Source organism: Dicentrarchus labrax, unplaced genomic scaffold, assembly GCF_905237075.1.
Source record: "Dicentrarchus labrax unplaced genomic scaffold, dlabrax2021, whole genome shotgun sequence".
Classification (NCBI taxonomy): Eukaryota; Metazoa; Chordata; class Actinopteri; family Moronidae; genus Dicentrarchus; species Dicentrarchus labrax.
The window spans coordinates 17,426,456-17,445,935 of NW_026136722.1; the positions used below are offsets into that span (position 1 = coordinate 17,426,456).

The window sequence follows — 19,480 nt, forward strand, 5'->3', positions numbered from 1 at the left end:
TTCATTGTTTTATTTCTGTACTTGTATTGTTATACATTAAATATAGTATTAAATATGTGACTTTGTCAGGTTACTTTGATATAAAAGGGGTCAATTAAGGTAAAAAGAGGTCTGGAATCACTCGTTTAAAGGACCGGTGTTTAGGATTTAGTGTTGCGGTGAAGTTGTAGACTAACTGAACACCTCTCGCGTCTGTATTTGACATAAACGTGCTGTTTAAACTGTTTCGAACTGGAGCTTTAAGAAGTTTATTTATAAAACATTTGTTGATTCCAGGTTTCATTTTATATTAATTTTATATTAATATCTTCGTCTTAATGCCTTTGATGTTTTATATAAAGCACTTTGAATTATCTTCACTGTAAAACAGTTTAAACAACTTAAGCACAAAAAAATATTTGATTTGAGTGAAAGTAACTAATTTATTAAGGTAAATTAAGTTAATTGTACTTAAAACTAGTATTTTACAGTCATGTACAGAATTTCTACAAACTTATTTAAAATGTGTGAACAGAATTTATCTGAATAAAGTTACTTTAATGGATATTTTTTATACAAATGTTTCCACTTAAATTGAATTTACCTGTCAAAGCAGCTGACGTACGAAAAAACAATTTACAATTAATTGATTATTAAAATATTGCACAAATTTAATGCATTCAAAACAACTTTTTGAGTTGAGTTTAATTTGTGGGAATGTTTGCAGGATTCATTTATGTTAACTTACTTTTTTTGATGAAGATAAGTTGTTAGGATTTACAGTGTAAAGTGTAAGTGACTCATTTATTAAGGTAAATTAAGTTAATTGTACTTAAAACCACTAAATATATATCACTCATATGCAGAATCTGTTCTGTGTGTGTTCACAGAATTTAATTATTTTACTATAAAGTAACTTAAATGCATCTTTTTTTATTAATTTTGAGTTGAGTTTAACTTATGTTACTTTACCTCTTTTATTAGATATGTTGTTTAGATTTACATTTACACAAATAAACTTGTTCGTGTGTATTTATCTGCGGATCCTGGTTGTTTTATGGGTGTTTTTTCTTTATAATCTCTATTTTATTACAGTTATTTGTTGTTATTGTTTTGTCTTCCTCTGTGGTGTCTATATATAACCTCCCCATCTATCCGTCTCCACGATGAGCAGCAGGTTGCTGTAACTCTACCACTGCATGCCCATGTAAAGGAAGGAGGCTGCACACCGAGGACGATGCTGAGGTATAAAAAGGGACAGTGCAACCGAGAGCTCCACAATCCTGTTCGGCGTGTGGATTTCTTGTTTGTTTCTCTTTCTTTGGTTGATGCAGTGAGTGGGTGAGTTGATCTCAAACGTTATTTTTTACATAAAATTCAAGAAAAACAAACAAAACAAAAACATGCAGATTTCTTCTTGATTCAGGAGGAGAGAATGAGCACAGATGGAGAAATGTCAATCTTCGGGCCGGCCGCCCAGTTCCTCCGCAAGTCTGAGAGGGAGCGGACGGAGGCCCAGTCCCGCCCGTTCGACGGCAAGACGGCGTGCTTCGCCAGCGACGAGAAAGAGCTGTATGTCAAGGCTGAGATCCAGGACAGGGCGGACGGCAGAGTCACTGTGAAGACCGTGGATGACAGAGTGGGTGGACTGAAGTAGCTTTTTAATGAGACACTGAGCACAGACAGTGAATATTCCTGTTATAGGGTGTCTGTCTGTTGAAAACCTGCAATAAAGAATCTGTTTTATGAGTCTGGCCTTCAACATTTAGTCTCCCCCCCGAAGCCACAAGAGTCATATTTTTGTTCCTGACTTTAAACTTGCTGTTTCCAGACTTTGACTGTCAGGGAGGACCAAGTGTTTCCCATGAACCCGCCCAAGTTCGATAAGATTGAGGACATGGTGATGATGACGCACCTCCACGAGCCCGCGGTGCTGTTCAACCTGAAGGAGCGGTACGCGGCGTGGATGATCTACGTAAGTCTTCCACTGAATGGAGGCGGGGGGGTGCTAATGGGACAGTTTGGATTAAAACAGGGAGAAACTTTAATTAATAAGTTAAATTATGTGAAAAAACTGAGATTATTCAGATTATTATTAACTCACCATTCAATTACAGACCAGCAGTGTGAGACAATAAAATAATGTTATTACTTTACTAATTACTCCCTGCTGACATGAATTAGTTACACTACTAGTTATATTACTTTTCTGTTACTTTCTTCCAAAAATTAAGACTTAATGACGATTAACATTCAGTTTTGTTTGTTATAATCAAAGTATTGGTAACGACACGATTACAAAATGAATCCAAGTATCTGATTGGATTTTTGGATTTCAACAAACTGTATTATTACTGACATTAATTAGCAATTAGTTACATTACAAGTTACTGGGGATGTAATATTATTACTGTTAATGTCCAACACGCAGATCAATGGTAGAAATGTGACAATAAGAGCTAATCTATAATTTGGCTAAAAAGAAAACAATATATATATAAAAAATATTGAAGATTTAAGAATAAAGATTAAAATCAGTTTGTACTGAATATTATTTTTACTGCAGTTTTAACTTCCCTGAAGTTTAACCTGCTGCAGATAAATTAAAATACATTTAAAATTTTCTTTAAAAATACATTATTGATGCTAAAAATATTATTTTCTCTTGTTTTTATTTGCGTATTTTGTGTTAAAAGCTAAGCTAATACGTTGTTTTGTCAGTTAGGTGAACTCATATCTGAGTTTTATTCAGTAAAGTAACACTGAGCTAAACACAGAACATCTTATTGCTTTTTATAAAGTTGATGTGATTATTTTATCTTTTTATATATTACTTATTGATCCCCCGGCTGCAGCACAGTGGATGTAGTGCAAAGAGTAAAGAAAAAGAGATTAAAACATAATAAAATATAAAATATATACATTAAAGTAGAATATAACTGAGGCTAACAAGGCTAAATAAATGTTTTCTTTTCCCTGCAGACGTACTCTGGGCTGTTCTGTGTGACTGTGAATCCTTACAAATGGCTCCCGGTGTACAACCCGGAGGTGGTCCGGGCTTACAGAGGGAAGAAGAGGATGGAGGTTCCCCCTCACATCTTCGCCCTGTCCGATAACGCCTACCAGTTCATGCTCACCGGTACGTCAGCAGCACAAAATCAACACAACTGAATGATCTCACGTCTTTTATTTCACCGTGTGTGTGTTTTCTTTTACATCCTCAGATCGTGAAAATCAGTCTATTCTCATCACGTAAGTTTATCTGAGGTGTTTGTTTGTATATTCACAAACTACTGACATTAAAAACCCGGAAATAATTCACATTTTCTTCCTCTTTTGTTATTATAAGTGGAGAATCCGGTGCTGGAAAGACTGTCAACACTAAACGTGTCATCCAGTATTTTGCGACAATCGCGGTGTCTGCAGACAAGAAGAAGGAGGTGAACAGTAAGATGAAGGTGAGTCCAGGACAACTTTTGCCGGTAGAGTCCGTCAGAGAAAGAGCGGGAGTCAGATTTATGTGTTTTGCCTTTTTTAGGGAACTCTGGAGGATCAAATCATCCAGGCGAACCCTCTGCTGGAAGCTTTCGGGAACGCCAAGACGATGAGGAACGACAACTCGTCTCGCTTTGTGAGTCATTTTATTATCCCAGACGGGAAGAAATCACCTTCTCACCAACCTTAAAAATGTAGTTCAGGTGGTTTTTATCCTTCATGATCAGGTTTCTGTACAAAGCAATATAGAAAAAGTGAGAATAGATTCAATAAATAACTTAAATAATAAAATAAGGTTATAATTTTCCTCTTTAAAAAACATTTAATGTCCTAAGGAATTTTTAAAGTTGACATATAAACATTATAAATGACTGATCTAACTGGTTTTGTTAAACAGGGCAAATTCATTCGGATACACTTTGGCACAACTGGTAAACTGTCGTCTGCAGACATCGAAACGTGTAAGTTTCTACAAACTCTGTGTAGAATATTTGATGCATTACGTTGCTGTAAAAGTGTGTTAAATGTTTTATGTCTTTTCCTCTTTTAAAAGACCTGCTAGAGAAGTCGAGAGTGACCTTCCAGCTGGCGGCGGAGAGGAGTTATCACATTTTCTATCAGCTTACTTGCAACAAGAAGCCTGAACTGATCGGTAATCTGATTAATTCTTCTGTTTCTTTCACACAGACGTTCATACAGAGAGAGATTTTAGCTTGATTTCTTTCCCTTCAGATCTGCTTCTCATCACCACCAACCCCTACGACTTCGCCTTCATCAGTCAGGGCGAAATCAGCGTCAAAAGCATCAACGACGCCGAGGAGCTGATGGCCACAGACGTGAGTGGACTCGCACACTGACGCTCGCTCCATCTCTGAATCTCAGTCTGATTTTGAGCATTTTGTGACACAGGAGGCCTTGGATATTCTGGGCTTCACCGCGGAGGAGAAAACGTCCATCTACAAGCTGACCGGAGCTGTGATGCATTATGGGAACATGAAGTTCAAGCAGAAGCAGCGGGAGGAGCAGGCGGAGCCAGATGGCACAGAGGGTGAGGATCATCCATCCAAATTAATACTGTCGTACGAGCAAATGGAAGCAGACTGATGAGGAAAAATAAAAGTTGTGGTTGAGATTTGTTTGTTTTTGTTTGTAGAAGCTGATAAAGCGGCGTATCTGATGGGCCTGAACTCTGCTGATCTGCTGAAAAGTCTCTGTTATCCCAGAGTGAAGGTTGGAAATGAGTACGTTACCAAAGGACAGAATGTGCAACAGGTAAGACGTCTACTTCTGGATATATGTATATATACAAAGCCACCGTCCGTAACGAGGTTATCTCTCAATAATATACAGTTTACAGCAGTGGTGCCCAACCAGAGGGTCGAGAACCCCCACTAGGGGTCGCCAAAGCTTGATGCGGGGTTGCGAGGCCTTCTTGATTGAAGAGGTGTAAGAAAATATACACAGTAGGGCTAAATCTCAACATTATATTCATTCCTGTGAGGATTTTTTAAAATTAATTTGATTAAATTGTTATTTTGGATGTTTAAATTGATTGAGAACTCTGAACACAAGCTTTTACAGAAGCCTTCACAGCCACGTCCAAAGGTACACAAGTACGGCAAGGGAGAAGAAAGAAGACTATTAAGTTTATTTTATTGTAAAAAAAATATTAAAGCTCGGTCGCATAATTGTTAAAAAGGTTGGAAATAACCAACATTTAAAATTCAATCAGACATCATTCATCATCCAAAAACAGCCCCTAGAAACAAGACAAATATTCTTAAATATATTCAATTTCTTTTTGTATTGAACAAAAATAATCTGCCAAACTAGCATAAAAATCTAACCACTGACAGACTGTAACAGACCTTAAAACTATTTAAAAAAAAAAAGCCAAAATCTAAGTAAGTTGTGTTTATTACAAGCAATGAAAAGTCTGAAGTGATTTAAGATTGTTAAAATAAGTATTTTGGTGACTTTATTGATCAGAATTTAAGAATTTGTACCTTTTAATTTAAGATTAATAATCAGCAATCTGACAATAAGACACAATTTCTTCAGACATGATAAAAATCTGTGACTTTGTGTTAAATGAAAGAACCAGAAACATTCCTATTTTTTTTATTAAAACAATAAAAACTAAACAGCTGCTTCATTTCCAACACTGGGACCAGACGACTTTCTGTTAAACTGAGAAGTTGTTCGAGTGGTTTTACTCTTAAAATAATGATAATAATCTTGTTCCTCTGCTGGGATATTATGCAACCATTGTTGTTACTGGTTAAATCGAGTTCAATATTAGCTGTAATATCTTATTAAGACAAAGTTAGACATATTTTTTCTTGAAACCAGATTATTTTTCTAAAGCAAAAACATCCTTAGCAAGATTATTTTTCTATTTGGACAAAAAAAGACTAATTTCCCAGAAACAGGGCTTTTTTTTTTTAACGCTTAGTTGCACTTTAACTTTCCCTCTCTCCAGGTGTACAACTCCATCGGCGCTCTCGCAAAGTCCGTCTACGAGAAGATGTTTCTGTGGATGGTCGTACGAATCAACCAGCAGCTGGATACAAAACAACCCAGACAACATTTCATTGGCGTTCTCGATATTGCTGGATTCGAGATCTTTGATGTGGGTGTTTAAAATATATATATATATATTATTTTATGTAAGTTATGATGTGTCTTTATTCAAATACCTGTTTTTACTGTGTTGTCTGTAGTACAACAGCATGGAGCAACTCTGCATCAACTTCACCAACGAGAAGCTGCAACAGTTTTTCAACCACCACATGTTTGTGTTGGAGCAAGAAGAATACAAGAAAGAGGGGATTGAGTGGGAGTTCATTGACTTTGGGATGGATTTGGCGGCCTGCATTGAGCTTATTGAAAAGGTACTGTCATTTAAAACACTAGTTTGGATGAAAGGAAGTGTTTAAACAGTGATTTTTAATAAGAACATTTGTTTCCCAGCCAATGGGGATCTTCTCCATCCTCGAGGAAGAGTGCATGTTCCCAAAATCAACCGACGCCTCTTTCAAGAACAAACTCTACGACCAACATCTCGGGAAGAACAACTGCTTCTTGAAGCCCAAAACGGTCAAAGGCAAACCCGAGGCTCACTTCACTCTGATGCACTACGCTGGCACTGTGGACTACAACATCAGCGGCTGGCTGGAGAAGAACAAAGACCCTCTGAGCGAGTCTGTGGTGCAGCTCTACCAGAAGTCTTCGGTAAAGATACTGGCCATGTTGTATGCAAGCTTTTCTGGATCCGACGGTGAGTTTTTGGGGCTTTTATTGAATATTTTGGGGCTGTTATTATTCCACAATTAGTTGCATTGTTGGCAGCTGTATATGCTCAAAAACTCATGAAATGTAGCACAACAGTTGGGTGGCGGCACAAAATGTACGTATTCTACGGGTCTCGCACATGAGCGTCAAAGTCACTTAAGGAGCAGCCCCTGAGCCATGTTTCACCTGTAAGTATGAAAATGGGTACAGACGTGTATCAAGACTGGACGTAAAAAAAAGCCTCAAGGACCCATATCGCAAACACAACAGGAAGTCGGCCATTTGGAATTTTAGTCATTTTTAGTGGTCATTTTTGGCGATTTGCGTACGTTTTAATGGACTTCTATTATAACTGATTGGATCGGATTAAAATTTGGTCAGTGCTATCTGACCATACGTCGAACGGCGTTCTCTTGGCTTGGCGTTGAATTACGCCGTTTTGCCATGAAACAGGAAGTTCTCATAACTTCAGTGTAGTTTGTCCAATTTCCATCAAACTTCACACGTCTAATAAGAGTCCTGAACACTTCTACATGCCAATATTCAGTCATACTCAAAGCATCTGTAGTTATAATTACCATATTATCATTAATGTTTTTTTAGTTGTTCTGTGTAATTGTAATAAATATAAAGTAAATCTATGCACAGAGTTGGTTTGCAGAAGGATGGTTGGTACAGTTGTGATTAATATTTATGGATTCATATGGAGAAATATTGTATAAAAGTGATAATTATCTATAAAAGTGAGATACGACTGTTACTGTATGTTGGTTTTAAATGCGTCATTAATGCAGAAGCAGCTGCAGGAGGAACTAAAAAAGGATCCAAGAAGAAGGGAGCATCTTTCCAAACTGTGTCAGCGCTGTTCAGGGTAAGATGCTAACAGAAGCGACAGAAGAACTTTTAGGAAATATAGAATGAGGTCTGAAACCTTTAAACACTCTTATATTCTAACTAAAAAGTCTGTCCATGCTAGTACTTTTTACAAGGTATTTTGTTTTCACAGTACAAATAAAAATTACAAAATTAAGTCAGTGTCACTTCAAATCACTAAAATTACCACAGGTTTTTTTAACTTACAAAATTGAGTCAGTTTTACTTAAAATGTTCAATGTAATAAGTTTCAACCATGTTTTGAGTTAAATTAACTTATTTGGTTTTACAGTGGGGTACCTTATAGGAAAAGGTTGGGAAAAACTGAACTAAACTGAAACTAAAATCATAATCTGAGAAGAACAAACATTTTGAATAGAAGAGAAGAACTCATAAAGTTTCATATATGAATTCTCTGGATGTTTCTTGTTGCTTTTCTGTCAAAAAGTAAAGAAGAAACAAGAACTCACGTGTACATTTTACTTCCAGGAGAATCTCGGGAAGCTCATGACGAACCTGAGAACGACTCATCCTCACTTTGTCCGCTGTTTGATACCAAATGAGACCAAAACACCAGGTAGTTAATCTTTTGATTCCCACATCTTCATTACAAACATATTATAAAACATAAAACTCCAGTGGATAAGATAACGATACTGTCACATTTTTGCATTTTAAAAATACATTTATAAGCTGTAGAAAGGCTGAGATATATGTTTATTTTTCCAGTAAAGTTCATTAAAAAACTTTAAAAACACACTTTGGATTTCATAGAACATAAAGACAATCAATCGTTTTTATAAGAATTGTCGGCTGTTATTTAATTATTCAGACAATTTAGAATAATCTACATTTCTGTCCTGATATATAAAACTTTCGCCTTCAGGTGCGATGGAGAACCACCTGGTTATCCACCAACTGCGCTGCAACGGCGTGCTGGAGGGGATCCGGATCTGCAGGAAGGGATTTCCTAGCAGAATCCTCTACGGGGACTTCAAGCAGAGGCAAATAAAGCTTTACCTTTTCAAATATTTTATCATGTTTTTCACCCCATAAAACTCAGACCTGTTATTCCTCCTGCAGATACAGGATCCTCAATCCCAGCGCGGTTCCGGAGGGACAATTTATGGACAACAAGAAAGCTGCAGAGAAACTTCTGGGCTCCATCGATGTGGATCAGACTCAGTGCAAGTTTGGACACACTAAGGTTTTTTAATTTGTTCCCACACGCTGGTTGAGTGGTTGAGATGTTCAGAGCTGCACAAACAGATAATTACCTTTAATTCCAGGTGTTTTTTAAAGCTGGTCTGCTGGGCGCTTTGGAGGAGATGCGAGATGAGCGGTTAGCTCACGTTGTGGCGTCCACTCAAGCTTTGTGCCGCGCCTACCTCGTTCGCTTGGAGTACCAGAGGATGATGGCCAGGAAGTAAATATATTCACTGCTTTAAAGCTGCGACTTCACATGTTAGCATCTAGAAACATTCAGTGCACACAGACCGCATTCCCCCGACTGAAACCCATTGTGAGCATCAACCAAACTCTGTAAGAGAGTCTGCAGCTGCAGCAACTGAATAAATCTGAGTGAGCATTGTTAACTCCAGCGACGCTCACGCACTGCTGACTCACAGCTACATAAATCATTATATATGTTGATGGTTTGAACTTGCACATCACATAAGCACGCTAATATTTGCTAATTAGTAACATCATCAGGTCAAAACTACTTTATCCATGATTAGTTGATTTTTGTTTATTATTGGATGGATGGATGATTTCCATGACAAATGGTGTCAGATATTCATGTTTCATCCTGGATGAACTTTAATAACTTTTCATTTAGGTAAAAATTGGCCAGTATGTTGGTTTGTTTAATGCTAACTAACCACCAGCATGTTAGCATTTAAAGCACAGCTGCATCTACAGACTCGTCTGTTTTCTCGATTGTATCAAACTTTATCTCATTACACTATGATCTGACGCCTGATTTGTAATTTTTGTGGACTATACTACACTATACTTTTGTTTTTGCCTGAAACAGTTAAATGTAGGTTTAATACGTGTAATTATGGAGTTTAAACTCATTTTCGTGTCATTAAATAAACGTTGTGATGACCTTTAGAAATCTAAAACACAGACCTGTGGTTTGATATGTGTAAAAAAAAAAGGCTGAAACTTGCAGATTAAACTCATCCATGTTTTACTTTGACAGGGAGGCAATCTACACCATCCAGTATAACTTCCGCTCTTTCATGAACGTGAAACACTGGCCGTGGATGAAGCTGTATTTTAAGCTCAAACCTCTCCTGAAGAGCGCTGAGGCGGAGAAGGAAATGGCTCAAATGAAGGTGGATTTCACGAAGCTCAAAGAAGATCTGTCCAAGTCAGAGAATCGGCGGAGGGAACTCGAGGAGAAGATGGTCTCCATCGTACAAGAGAAGAACGACCTCCTCCTCCAGGTCCAGACAGTAAGTCACACCTCAGACTGAGCGACGGTCACATCGTCGGCTTGATTGTTACCATCACTCACTTAACTGTTTTCACAAACTCGATACCAGGAGGCCGACAACCTGCAGGATGCCGAGGAGAGATGTGAAGGCCTCATCAAAAGCAAGATCCAGATGGAAGCCAAGCTGAAGGAGGTGACAGAGAGACTGGAAGACGAGGAGGAGGTCAACGCCGAGCTGACCGCCAAGAAGAGGAAGCTCGAGGACGAGTGCTCTGAACTGAAGAGGGACATCGACGACTTGGAGCTCACCTTAGCCAAAGTGGAGAAGGAGAAACATGCTGTAGAAAACAAGGTAGTATCATGTTCATCATGAGGCTGTAGCGTCACGTTTAAAGGCTCCACATGCTGCAGAACACCGCTGTTAATAGTGACACCAACAAGCTAGCTGGATTAGCCCTGGGAGTCTGGATGAAGCTAGCGGACAGTATTTTGCTACATTAGCTAGCTAGCTAGCAATTTGTCCACATTAGCAAACAAGCTAAAATCTGGAGGTTAAGAATATAACCAGTGTTCTCTGAGAGAGGGAAACCAAGTTTGAGACCAAGGCGCGATCCCTCAACCTATGTGTTGTACTTATTGTACTGACCGAAAGGGAACATAAGGTCAATAAAAAGTGATTAATAAATAAAAATGTAACATAAAATGGTTCAGAATCTGAGACATTGGAGCCTTTTAGGAGGAGTTGTCACATCAGTTCTCAATAATGATTTCAGGTGAAAAACCTGACTGAAGAAATCATGAGCCAAGATGAAAATATCGCCAAACTGTCGAAGGAGAAGAAATCCCTGCAGGAAGCTCACCAGCAGACGCTGGACGACCTGCAGTCGGAGGAGGACAAAATAAACACGCTGACCAAAGCCAAAACCAAACTGGAGCAGCAGGTCGATGAGGTGAGTGTCTGTACTCACAGGAAAGCTGAGGAGGTAGAAATTTAACGCACTGCTGCTGTTAAGATGTAAATGTGTGACTTTAGCTGGAAGCTTCTCTGGAACAAGAGAAGAAGGTCCGTATGGATCTGGAGAGAGCCAAGAGGAAGCTGGAGGGGGATCTGAAACTCGCTCAGGAGTCCATAATGGATCTGGAGAACGAGAAACAGCAGCTGGATGAAAAGCTGAAAAAGTGAGTGGTGTGAAAAAGATGGTGATTCATCTGCATATAATCACATAGTTGCTGTGGTTTCCACGCAGTTGCATCTGCTTGTTGCACCAGTATTTCCTATTTAATGTTGTATTGTTACATATTTCAGCTTTAAAGGTGAAACATTTATATTTTTATATGAACAATGGAAGCTAAGAAAATGCCAAAAAAGAATCAAAAAGTGGCAGTAATGACGAACCCGCAGAGATAATTATCACCCGAGTCTGCAGCTCAGCTCTCTGGAGAGTTTTAGTGTCTTTCAGCTCATTGTTTTGGTTTTATGACCCTCAACTTCACTGTTTTCTGGTTCAGTCTCACAGCTCTCATGAACCACGTTTTCAGGCAGATAGAGACAGATATTTTCCTCAGGAGTTTGTCCAAAAGTTAGAGACCAAAAACAGAGCTAAAAGAGACCAACCGGACAGAAAATGACTTTAAAAGAATGATAATGTTGCTCCGTGTTTGAAAACTGTTTGCTAACATAATGTATAGAGTGATAAGTCAGTTACAGCTTGCTTTTGGAAAGAAACCACCTGTGGGAAATTATAACTGCGTTCAGTCTCTCTATTTGCAGTGTTTTGGTTTATCAGTTCTCACCTGTCTGTGGGCTTTAAAATGACCAACGTTAGTAAAAGTTCTGCGTCACGCTTTGCTAACTGGTGCATTTTCTGATTTTGTGATGGATTGAAATTAACAGCGAGCTTCACTCTGCAGGAAAGACTTTGAGTCGTCACAGCTGCAGACAAAGATAGAAGATGAACAAGCTCTCGGTGCTCAGCTGCAGAAGAAAATAAAAGAGCTCCAGGTGACGAATTCAATCGCCGGCTCGGGTTTGAGGTGATATCACAGCCGACTTCAGTTGAGGTATTCTTCCAGGATCACATCATTTCACCCTCTTATCTGCAGGCCCGGAGCGAGGAGCTGGAGGAGGAAATCGAGGCCGAGCGCTCGGCTCGAGCCAAAGTGGAGAAGCAGAGGTCTGATCTGTCCCGGGAGCTGGAGGAGATCACGGAGAGGCTGGAGGAGGCCGGAGGAGCCACCGCCGCTCAGGCTGAGCTCAACAAGAAGCGCGAGGCAGAGTTCCTCAAACTACGCAGGGACCTGGAGGAGTGTTCGCTGCAGCACGAGGCCACGTCGGCTGCCCTGCGCAAGAAACACGCAGACAGTGTGGCCGAACTGGGAGAGCAGCTGGATAACGTCCAGAGGGTCCGGCAGAAACTGGAGAAGGAGAAGAGCGAGTTACGGCTGGAGATGGACGACCTGGCGAGCAATATGGAAACCATGGCCAAAGCAAAGGTTGGTTATCAAATACATTTTTATTGATCAGTTCCATGTAGAGATATAACAAGCACATCTTTTCTTTTTAAAATTTCAAGATTAATTTAGAGAAAATGTGCCGTTCGCTCGAAGATCAACTGAACGAGGTGAAAACCAAAGAGGAGGAGCATCAGAGGCTAATAAACGACCTTTCAAGCCAGAAAGCTCGACTGCAGACAGAAAACAGTGAGGAATATTTGATCATATCTGAGCAATGAAGCCAGCGGTTGCATACTTTCACAGACGAGGCAGCTCTAATGTGTTTTACACTCATCGTGCAGGTGAAATGTCTCGCCGGCTTGAAGAAAAAGAGTCCTTAATGTCACAGCTGACTCGGGGAAAACAGGCCTTTCTCCAGCAGATTGAGGAGCTGAAAAGACTTCACGAGGAGGAGGTTAAGGTAACGTCTGACCGAAGAGACGAGCACGATGCACTGTTTTAAAGTTTGAAGGAGTGTTTATGCAACGCAACTGTAATTTCCTCAAAGGCAAAAAACGCCCTGGCTCACGGTTTGCAGTCGGCTCGCCACGACTGCGAGCTGCTCAGAGAGCAATACGAGGAGGAACAGGAGGCCAAAGCCGAGCTGCACCGCTGCCTGTCCAAGACCAACAGCGAGGTGGCTCAGTGGAGAACTAAATACGAGACCGACGCCATTCAGCGCACCGAAGAGCTCGAGGAGGCAAAGTAAGGAAAATCTCCACGCCGGTTCAAAACAAGATAATCTCCTGAGATCTTACGATGTCTGTTCTCCCCCTGCAGGAAGAAGCTGGCGCTGCGTCTGCAGGATGCAGAAGAAGCTGTGGAGGCCGTTAACTCCAAGTGTTCCTCTCTTGAGAAGACAAAACAGCGGTTGCAGGGAGAGGTGGAGGACTTGATGATGGATGTCGAGAGGTCAAATGCTGCTGCTGCGGCCTTGGACAAGAAGCAGAGAAACTTTGATAAGGTTTTGATCTCGAGTCTTTCTGCAATGTCATGTAGATGCACACAAGTTTACCGTAATTCTAACTTAAATTTCAACTTTTAACACTTTCCATGTAGTTACAGAGTATTTATTTGTGTCTATTTCAACCTTGTTGTACCGTATATGTTTTGCGTTTGAAACCTATTACCTGAGTTTGTATTCTTTTGTAGCTGTCTTGGTCTTAGAAAGTCAATTAATCATTCAATTAAACTCTATTTGTGTAGCACCTTTCATACAGTTTAGGGCAGTACAAAGTGCTTCACAGATGACTGACAAGACAACAATAAGACAGAGTGGAATAAAAAATAAGATAAAAATGACAATGAAATAGACTTAACAGTAGCAATAACTTAGTTACTTTTAATGAAATCGATACTAGAAACCAGATTTAAAAAAAGACGCAAAAGTAACAGTAAAGTAAGGATAAAGGTATTAACAATAAAATAAATTAGCAATGCAAATTTTACTTATGATAAAATAAGGTAAATAACATCTAAAAACATTCTTAGTTAAAAGCCAGGCCGAATAAGGTAGGTTTTGAGTTTATGTTTAAAGATTTCAACACTTCCAGCTGCTCTCAGATCCTCCGAAATCTTTTCTGTTGGACATAAACTCACATTTACATGTTTAACCAGATTTATTTCATAACAATAGTTTGTTTTAAACATTCAGCTGTAATATGTCTTCCTGTAGGTTTTGTCTGAGTGGAAGCAGAAACACGAGGAAGGTCAGGCAGAGCTGGAGTCGGCCATAAAAGAAGTTCGTGGTTTGGGCACCGAGAACTTCAAGATGAAGAACGCCTTTGAAGAAACCCTGGAACAACTGGAGACCCTCAAACGGGAAAATAAAAACCTGCAACGTATGTCGCTCCTTTGCATCTAATGCATAGTTAATGTCTTTAATACAGAGAAATAATGCAACATATCTTCCTTTCCCAGAGGAAATAATGGATCTGACTGAGCAGTTGGGAGAGACGGGAAAAACCATCCACGAGCTGGAAAAATCAAAGAAACAGGCTGAGCAGGAGAAGCTGGAGGCCCAGACCGCTCTGGAGGAGGCAGAGGTCAGCAGGAGATGAATCTAAATGACGTATATTTAAACATCTGGTACAATATTTACAGCATTTCACATCTGAACTCTTTTTAAAGAGTTCGGTCTAGACCTACTCTATTTGAAAAGTGTCCTGAGATAACTTCTGTTATGAATTGGCGCTATACAAATAAAATTGAATTGAATTGAATTGAACTCAGGCCTCCGTGGAGCACGAGGAGTCCAAGATCCTGCGAGTCCAGCTGGAGCTGAACCAGCTGAAGTCTGAGGTTGACAAGAAGATAGCGGAGAAAGACGAAGAGATCGAACAGCTGAAGAGGAACAGCCAACGAACCATCGACACCATGCAGAGTAACCTGGACGCTGAGGTCCGGAGCAGGAACGACGCCCTGAGAGTGAAGAAGAAGATGGAGGGGGACCTGAACGAGATGGAGATCCAGCTGAGCCACGCTAACAGGCAGGCGGCCGAGTCCCAGAAACAGCTGAGGAACATTCAAGTCCAGCTGAAGGTGAGCGGCGTTAACATAAACCCTGCAAAGACTTAATGCTTAATGTTAACATCCTGTTCTCTTCCTGGACCAGGAGGTTCAGATTCACCTGGACGAAGCGCTGAGAAACAGCGAGGACCTGAAGGAGCAGGTCGCCCTGACGGAGCGCAGGAGCAACCTCATGCAGGCAGAGATGGAGGAGATCAGAGCGGCTCTGGAGCAAACTGAGAGGAGCCGCAAGCTAGCAGAGCAGGAACTGCTGGACGCCAGCGAGAGAGTGCAGCTGCTTCACTCACAGGTGCAAATCTTTCAGATAATCAATGATTAAAAGTGGCTGTAATCAATATTTTTGCTTCCTGGCTTAGCACCAAACAGCAGGTAGCCACAGTTAGAGACTAGCTGGTGAACATAGTGGAGCTTTTAGTCAGTAGAGACTGAAAACAGAGCTGAAAGAGACAGAATATTGGACAGAAACAGGACGGCAACTGATTGATAACGTTGCTTGTATCTGCTGCCCCCAAGTGGCCAAAAAAAATCAGTTATTGCAGATTTAAGGGAGTAAACATCCAGATGTCACACAGTGTGCACCTTTTAGATAATACTGAAACTACAGGGTTACAGTTAAAACATCTAAAATCCAATCATCTGAATTTTAGGCCTTTCAATGTCTTAAAAGTTGATTGGATTATTGACATTAATAAGTTGCATTTTTCAATCCTGCTTTTAAATTTGTTTTTGGAAAATGTTTTTATTTATTATCCTGATTTTTCCTTGACATATTTCCTACTTTGCCAGTATGGACTTGAAGTCTTAAAAAACCTGCAGAAACCCTGAATTAGCTTCATCTCCAAACCCCCCAAACTCTTGTTAGGAGAAACATAAATAATGATTCCTCAGGTAGAACAGGACAGTGAATCATCTGTTGTATTATAGAAAACAACATTTGATTCACTCTGAGTTCATATTTTAGAATTACGTTGTCGTCTCTTACAGAATACCAGCCTGCTCAACAGTCGGAAGAAGCTGGAGGCCGATCTTTCTCACATTCAGGGCGAGATGGACGACAGCGTTCAGGCAGCCAGGAACGCCGAAGAGAAAGCCAAGAAGGCCATCACGGATGTAAGCGTCTGGATTTCCTTCTGCTTCACTCTCACCTGCCCGGACAGCACAGTCCAATCACAGCTTTATTTACACTTTGTTTCAGGCCGCCATGATGGCGGAGGAGCTGAAGAAAGAGCAGGACACCAGCGCTCACCTGGAGAGGATGAAGAAGAACCTGGAGGTGACGGTGAAAGACCTGCAGCAGCGTCTGGATGAGGCCGAGAACCTGGCCATGAAGGGCGGGAAGAAGCAGCTCCAAAAACTGGAAGCAAGGGTAACGGATTATTTAAATTTAATCTGCTTTATTCAACCATTTGTTTCCAGGAAATAGGCATCTATGTGAGGAATATATCTGCTGTTTTGCAGGTGCGAGAGCTGGAGAACGAGCTGGAAGCGGAACAAAGACATGGGTCAGATTCTGTGAAAGGGGTTCGCAAACTGGAGCGCAAGATTAAGGAGATCACCTATCAGGTAAAGTCAAACAATATGTGAAGTAAAAGTCGGTAACATTTAGTTAAAGGTTATATATATGAAATTTAGTTGACAGTGGAGGACCAGCATCTCAGGGCAAAATAATTCTACTGAAATAAACTAATAAAAACTGTATTTGTTAGTCTTTTAAATAATCACCAACTCTCTAAAAAGTTAATTTTTCATGAGCTCAGAAAAACAGTTTTCAGTTTTGTGACGATTCATTTCCCAGCTGATCCAAGAGAGGTTTTAAAAAGTTAATTTAGCTTCAACAGGGCTGCACGATAGAGTAAAAACATCATATTGTTTATGATTATTAGTGGGAATTATCATCTTTGCATCATAAATTAAAATTTCACTTAAAAAACTATAAAAATTATGATGATGTGACATTTGTTGGAGTCTGTACTAAACAAACATACCTTAACTCTCTCTACAGCTCCCCAGTACTTCATTATACTTTAATATTATATTATATATATTAATTCAAATGCTGTTGGTCACATTTTAGCTTTATCAAACAGTTGTAGCTTCCTACGATTTGCATATAGCACATACATTTCGATAATATTGTGTAATCTGAAAAGTAACTAAAGCTATCAGACATAATGTAGTGGAGTTAAAAGTTCAATATTGACCTCTGAAGTGTAGTTTAAGACGTATAAAGTTGTTAATTATCGGTTTTTAGTCTGACGAGGACAAGAAAAACATGACGCGGCTGCAGGAGCTGGTGGACAAACTGCAGCTGAAGGTCAAAGTGTACAAACGACAGGCTGAAGAGGCTGTGAGTGACATTGTTTAACACGTTCATTATTATTATTATTATTATTGTTATTATTATTAATCTGTTATTTGGTGCCTGCCAGGAGGAGCAGGCCAACACTCATCTGATGAAGCTGAGGAAGGTGCAGCACGAGCTGGAGGAGGCTGAGGAGCGAGCCGACATCGCCGAGTCCCAGATCAATAAGATGAAAATCAAGAGTCGTGACCTGGGGAAGGTGAGTCAGTCAGCTCCTGGCAGCAGACGGTATCTCATTAATGCTGATAAACATTAATATTTCTCTCATTTACAGGCAAAAGACAGCGGAGAGTAGTCGTAGCCATGGAGACGATGAAGTGTCTCTGAAGCTGAGCTGGAATACGACACACTCTTTATTTCTTCATTTAAAGCCGTTATCTGTGTGGTTTTATGGGATCATTTAAATTATTTTAATGGGCTACACTGAATAAACAAGCCAAATATTATTTAATATAATCAGATTATCTTGTATTGAGCAAAAAGAGAATATAATTCTTTAAACTAGCATTAAAATCTGTCCACTGAAAGACTGTAAAGGGACTTAAAACTACACAAAATGCCAGAAAATGTGGTAAGTAAGTGTTTATTAGAAGCAATGAAAACTCTTTTTTAAGATTTTCTTAAAAAAGGTGTTTTGGTCACTTTATTGAGCTGAATTTAAGAATTTGTACCTTAATCACAAAATTAATAATGAGCAAGAAAATTCTTAATAAGACACAATTTCTTCAATCATAAAAATAGGTGATTTTCTCTTAAATTACGCTGTAAAACCTAAAATAAATATACAGTAATCAACTTTGCAGCTTTGCCAGCAAAGTGCTGTATTTATGGTTTCTACTGCATTTAAGTAACTTTACAACACAGTTCTGGGTCATAGTGTCATTAAATTATTGTATTAGTTTAGTTTAATTAGTGTAAACACGCACTGGTCCTTTGAATTAGAAAGTGTATGAAAGAAGCAAAGAACGAGACAAAGAACAGAAAAATAAACTTTTATTTTAATAGATATTTGAAAAGAAACTGCATAAATAATATTGTCCCTTTGTAATTTCCTCATTATTATTATTATTATTATTATTATTATTATTGGTACAGTAACATTATTTAAATACAGCATATACTCTAAATAATAATAAAATAAAGACTTTTTGTGTGCGTTTTTTTGGCCACCATAGTTTCTCCTACAAGCTCGGAAGTGGAGGGTGAAGCGAGGGAGTTGCAATCTGCTACTTCACCACTAGATGCCACTACATCCTACACACTGGCCCTTTAAATGTAATGTGTTAATACGACCTCTGGAGGGCATCAAAGCAGGGGTTTAAATTCTATATATATACATAGTGGCTTTAAATATGAAACAGTAATTATAACTGAGAGTTGTTTGCTTTGTTGCAGCTGATGTTTGTTGACTTAATATTTCAATAAAATAATAAAACAATAAAATCCCACTCTGTGATTTGTTGTATTAATGTAGAGAGATTTATATTATTGTTGTTATTGAGAAGCGGAGTTGTTTATATGAGTGAAATGTGATGAAGAAAACAGAACAAATGAGTTTTAATTTTATAAACATTTATTATTGCTCTGAAAACAGCAAACAATTTTTTAATTGTGCTTTAATATTTTATATTAGGTGAAGAGATACAGTGAACCTGGTTCTTAAGTTGCCCCTGAGGCTCCAGTATAATCCTTTATATTACAGATAATTACTTTCTATGTTCAAATCAATCAGCAGCTGTTCTTTAATTTATATTTATTCTCCAATTAAAATCACATTATTATTTTACCATTTATCTAAATTCTGTTATTTGGAAACATAAATATTGTAACTACAGTTTGTAATCTTCAAGTCGCCAATTTCAAATGTAATCAGTGGTTCCCAACTTTTTAATCAATCACTGAGTAAACTGACTGATCAGATTTTATTGATCCCTGAGAGGAAAAATAAAAACATTCACAGCAAAAAAACAAAGAAACCAAAACTCTTTTCATTGAGGCTGCAGCTGAAA

General features: G+C 39.1%; 1 protein-coding gene across 1 annotated transcript; it reads left to right on the forward strand.

The window, feature by feature from the left end:
* Positions 1–1,187: 1,187 nt before the first annotated feature.
* On the forward strand, positions 1,188–19,429 carry LOC127356135 (myosin-1B-like). Its single transcript, XM_051387657.1, has 40 exons — positions 1,188–1,320; positions 1,406–1,618; positions 1,811–1,954; positions 2,962–3,118; positions 3,204–3,231; positions 3,329–3,437; positions 3,518–3,610; positions 3,872–3,935; positions 4,028–4,126; positions 4,207–4,310; positions 4,384–4,522; positions 4,628–4,746; positions 5,957–6,106; positions 6,198–6,368; positions 6,448–6,754; positions 7,563–7,639; positions 8,131–8,218; positions 8,528–8,645; positions 8,725–8,848; positions 8,931–9,067; positions 9,851–10,106; positions 10,197–10,439; positions 10,861–11,037; positions 11,121–11,266; positions 11,999–12,089; positions 12,191–12,580; positions 12,661–12,787; positions 12,883–13,001; positions 13,089–13,285; positions 13,361–13,544; positions 14,256–14,421; positions 14,501–14,625; positions 14,813–15,121; positions 15,195–15,398; positions 16,094–16,219; positions 16,305–16,475; positions 16,568–16,672; positions 17,361–17,456; positions 17,539–17,670; positions 17,746–19,429. Exons 2-40 carry the CDS (start codon positions 1,415–1,417, stop codon positions 17,764–17,766), a joined length of 5,817 nt encoding a protein of 1,938 aa, XP_051243617.1. The 5' UTR covers positions 1,188–1,320; positions 1,406–1,414; the 3' UTR covers positions 17,767–19,429.
* The last annotated feature ends 51 nt before the right edge of the window (positions 19,430–19,480 follow it).

Excerpts from the sequence above, each read along its gene's own strand:
- LOC127356135 (XM_051387657.1), top strand. The coding sequence starts at position 1,415 with ATGAGCACAGATGGAGAAATGTCAATCTTCGGGCCGGCCGCCCAGTTC. Across the intron at positions 8,849-8,930 it reads GCAAGTTTGGACACACTAAG|GTGTTTTTTAAAGCTGGTCT; the intron begins GTTTTTTAATTT and ends CTTTAATTCCAG. Across the intron at positions 16,673-17,360 it reads TTAAGGAGATCACCTATCAG|TCTGACGAGGACAAGAAAAA; the intron begins GTAAAGTCAAAC and ends ATCGGTTTTTAG.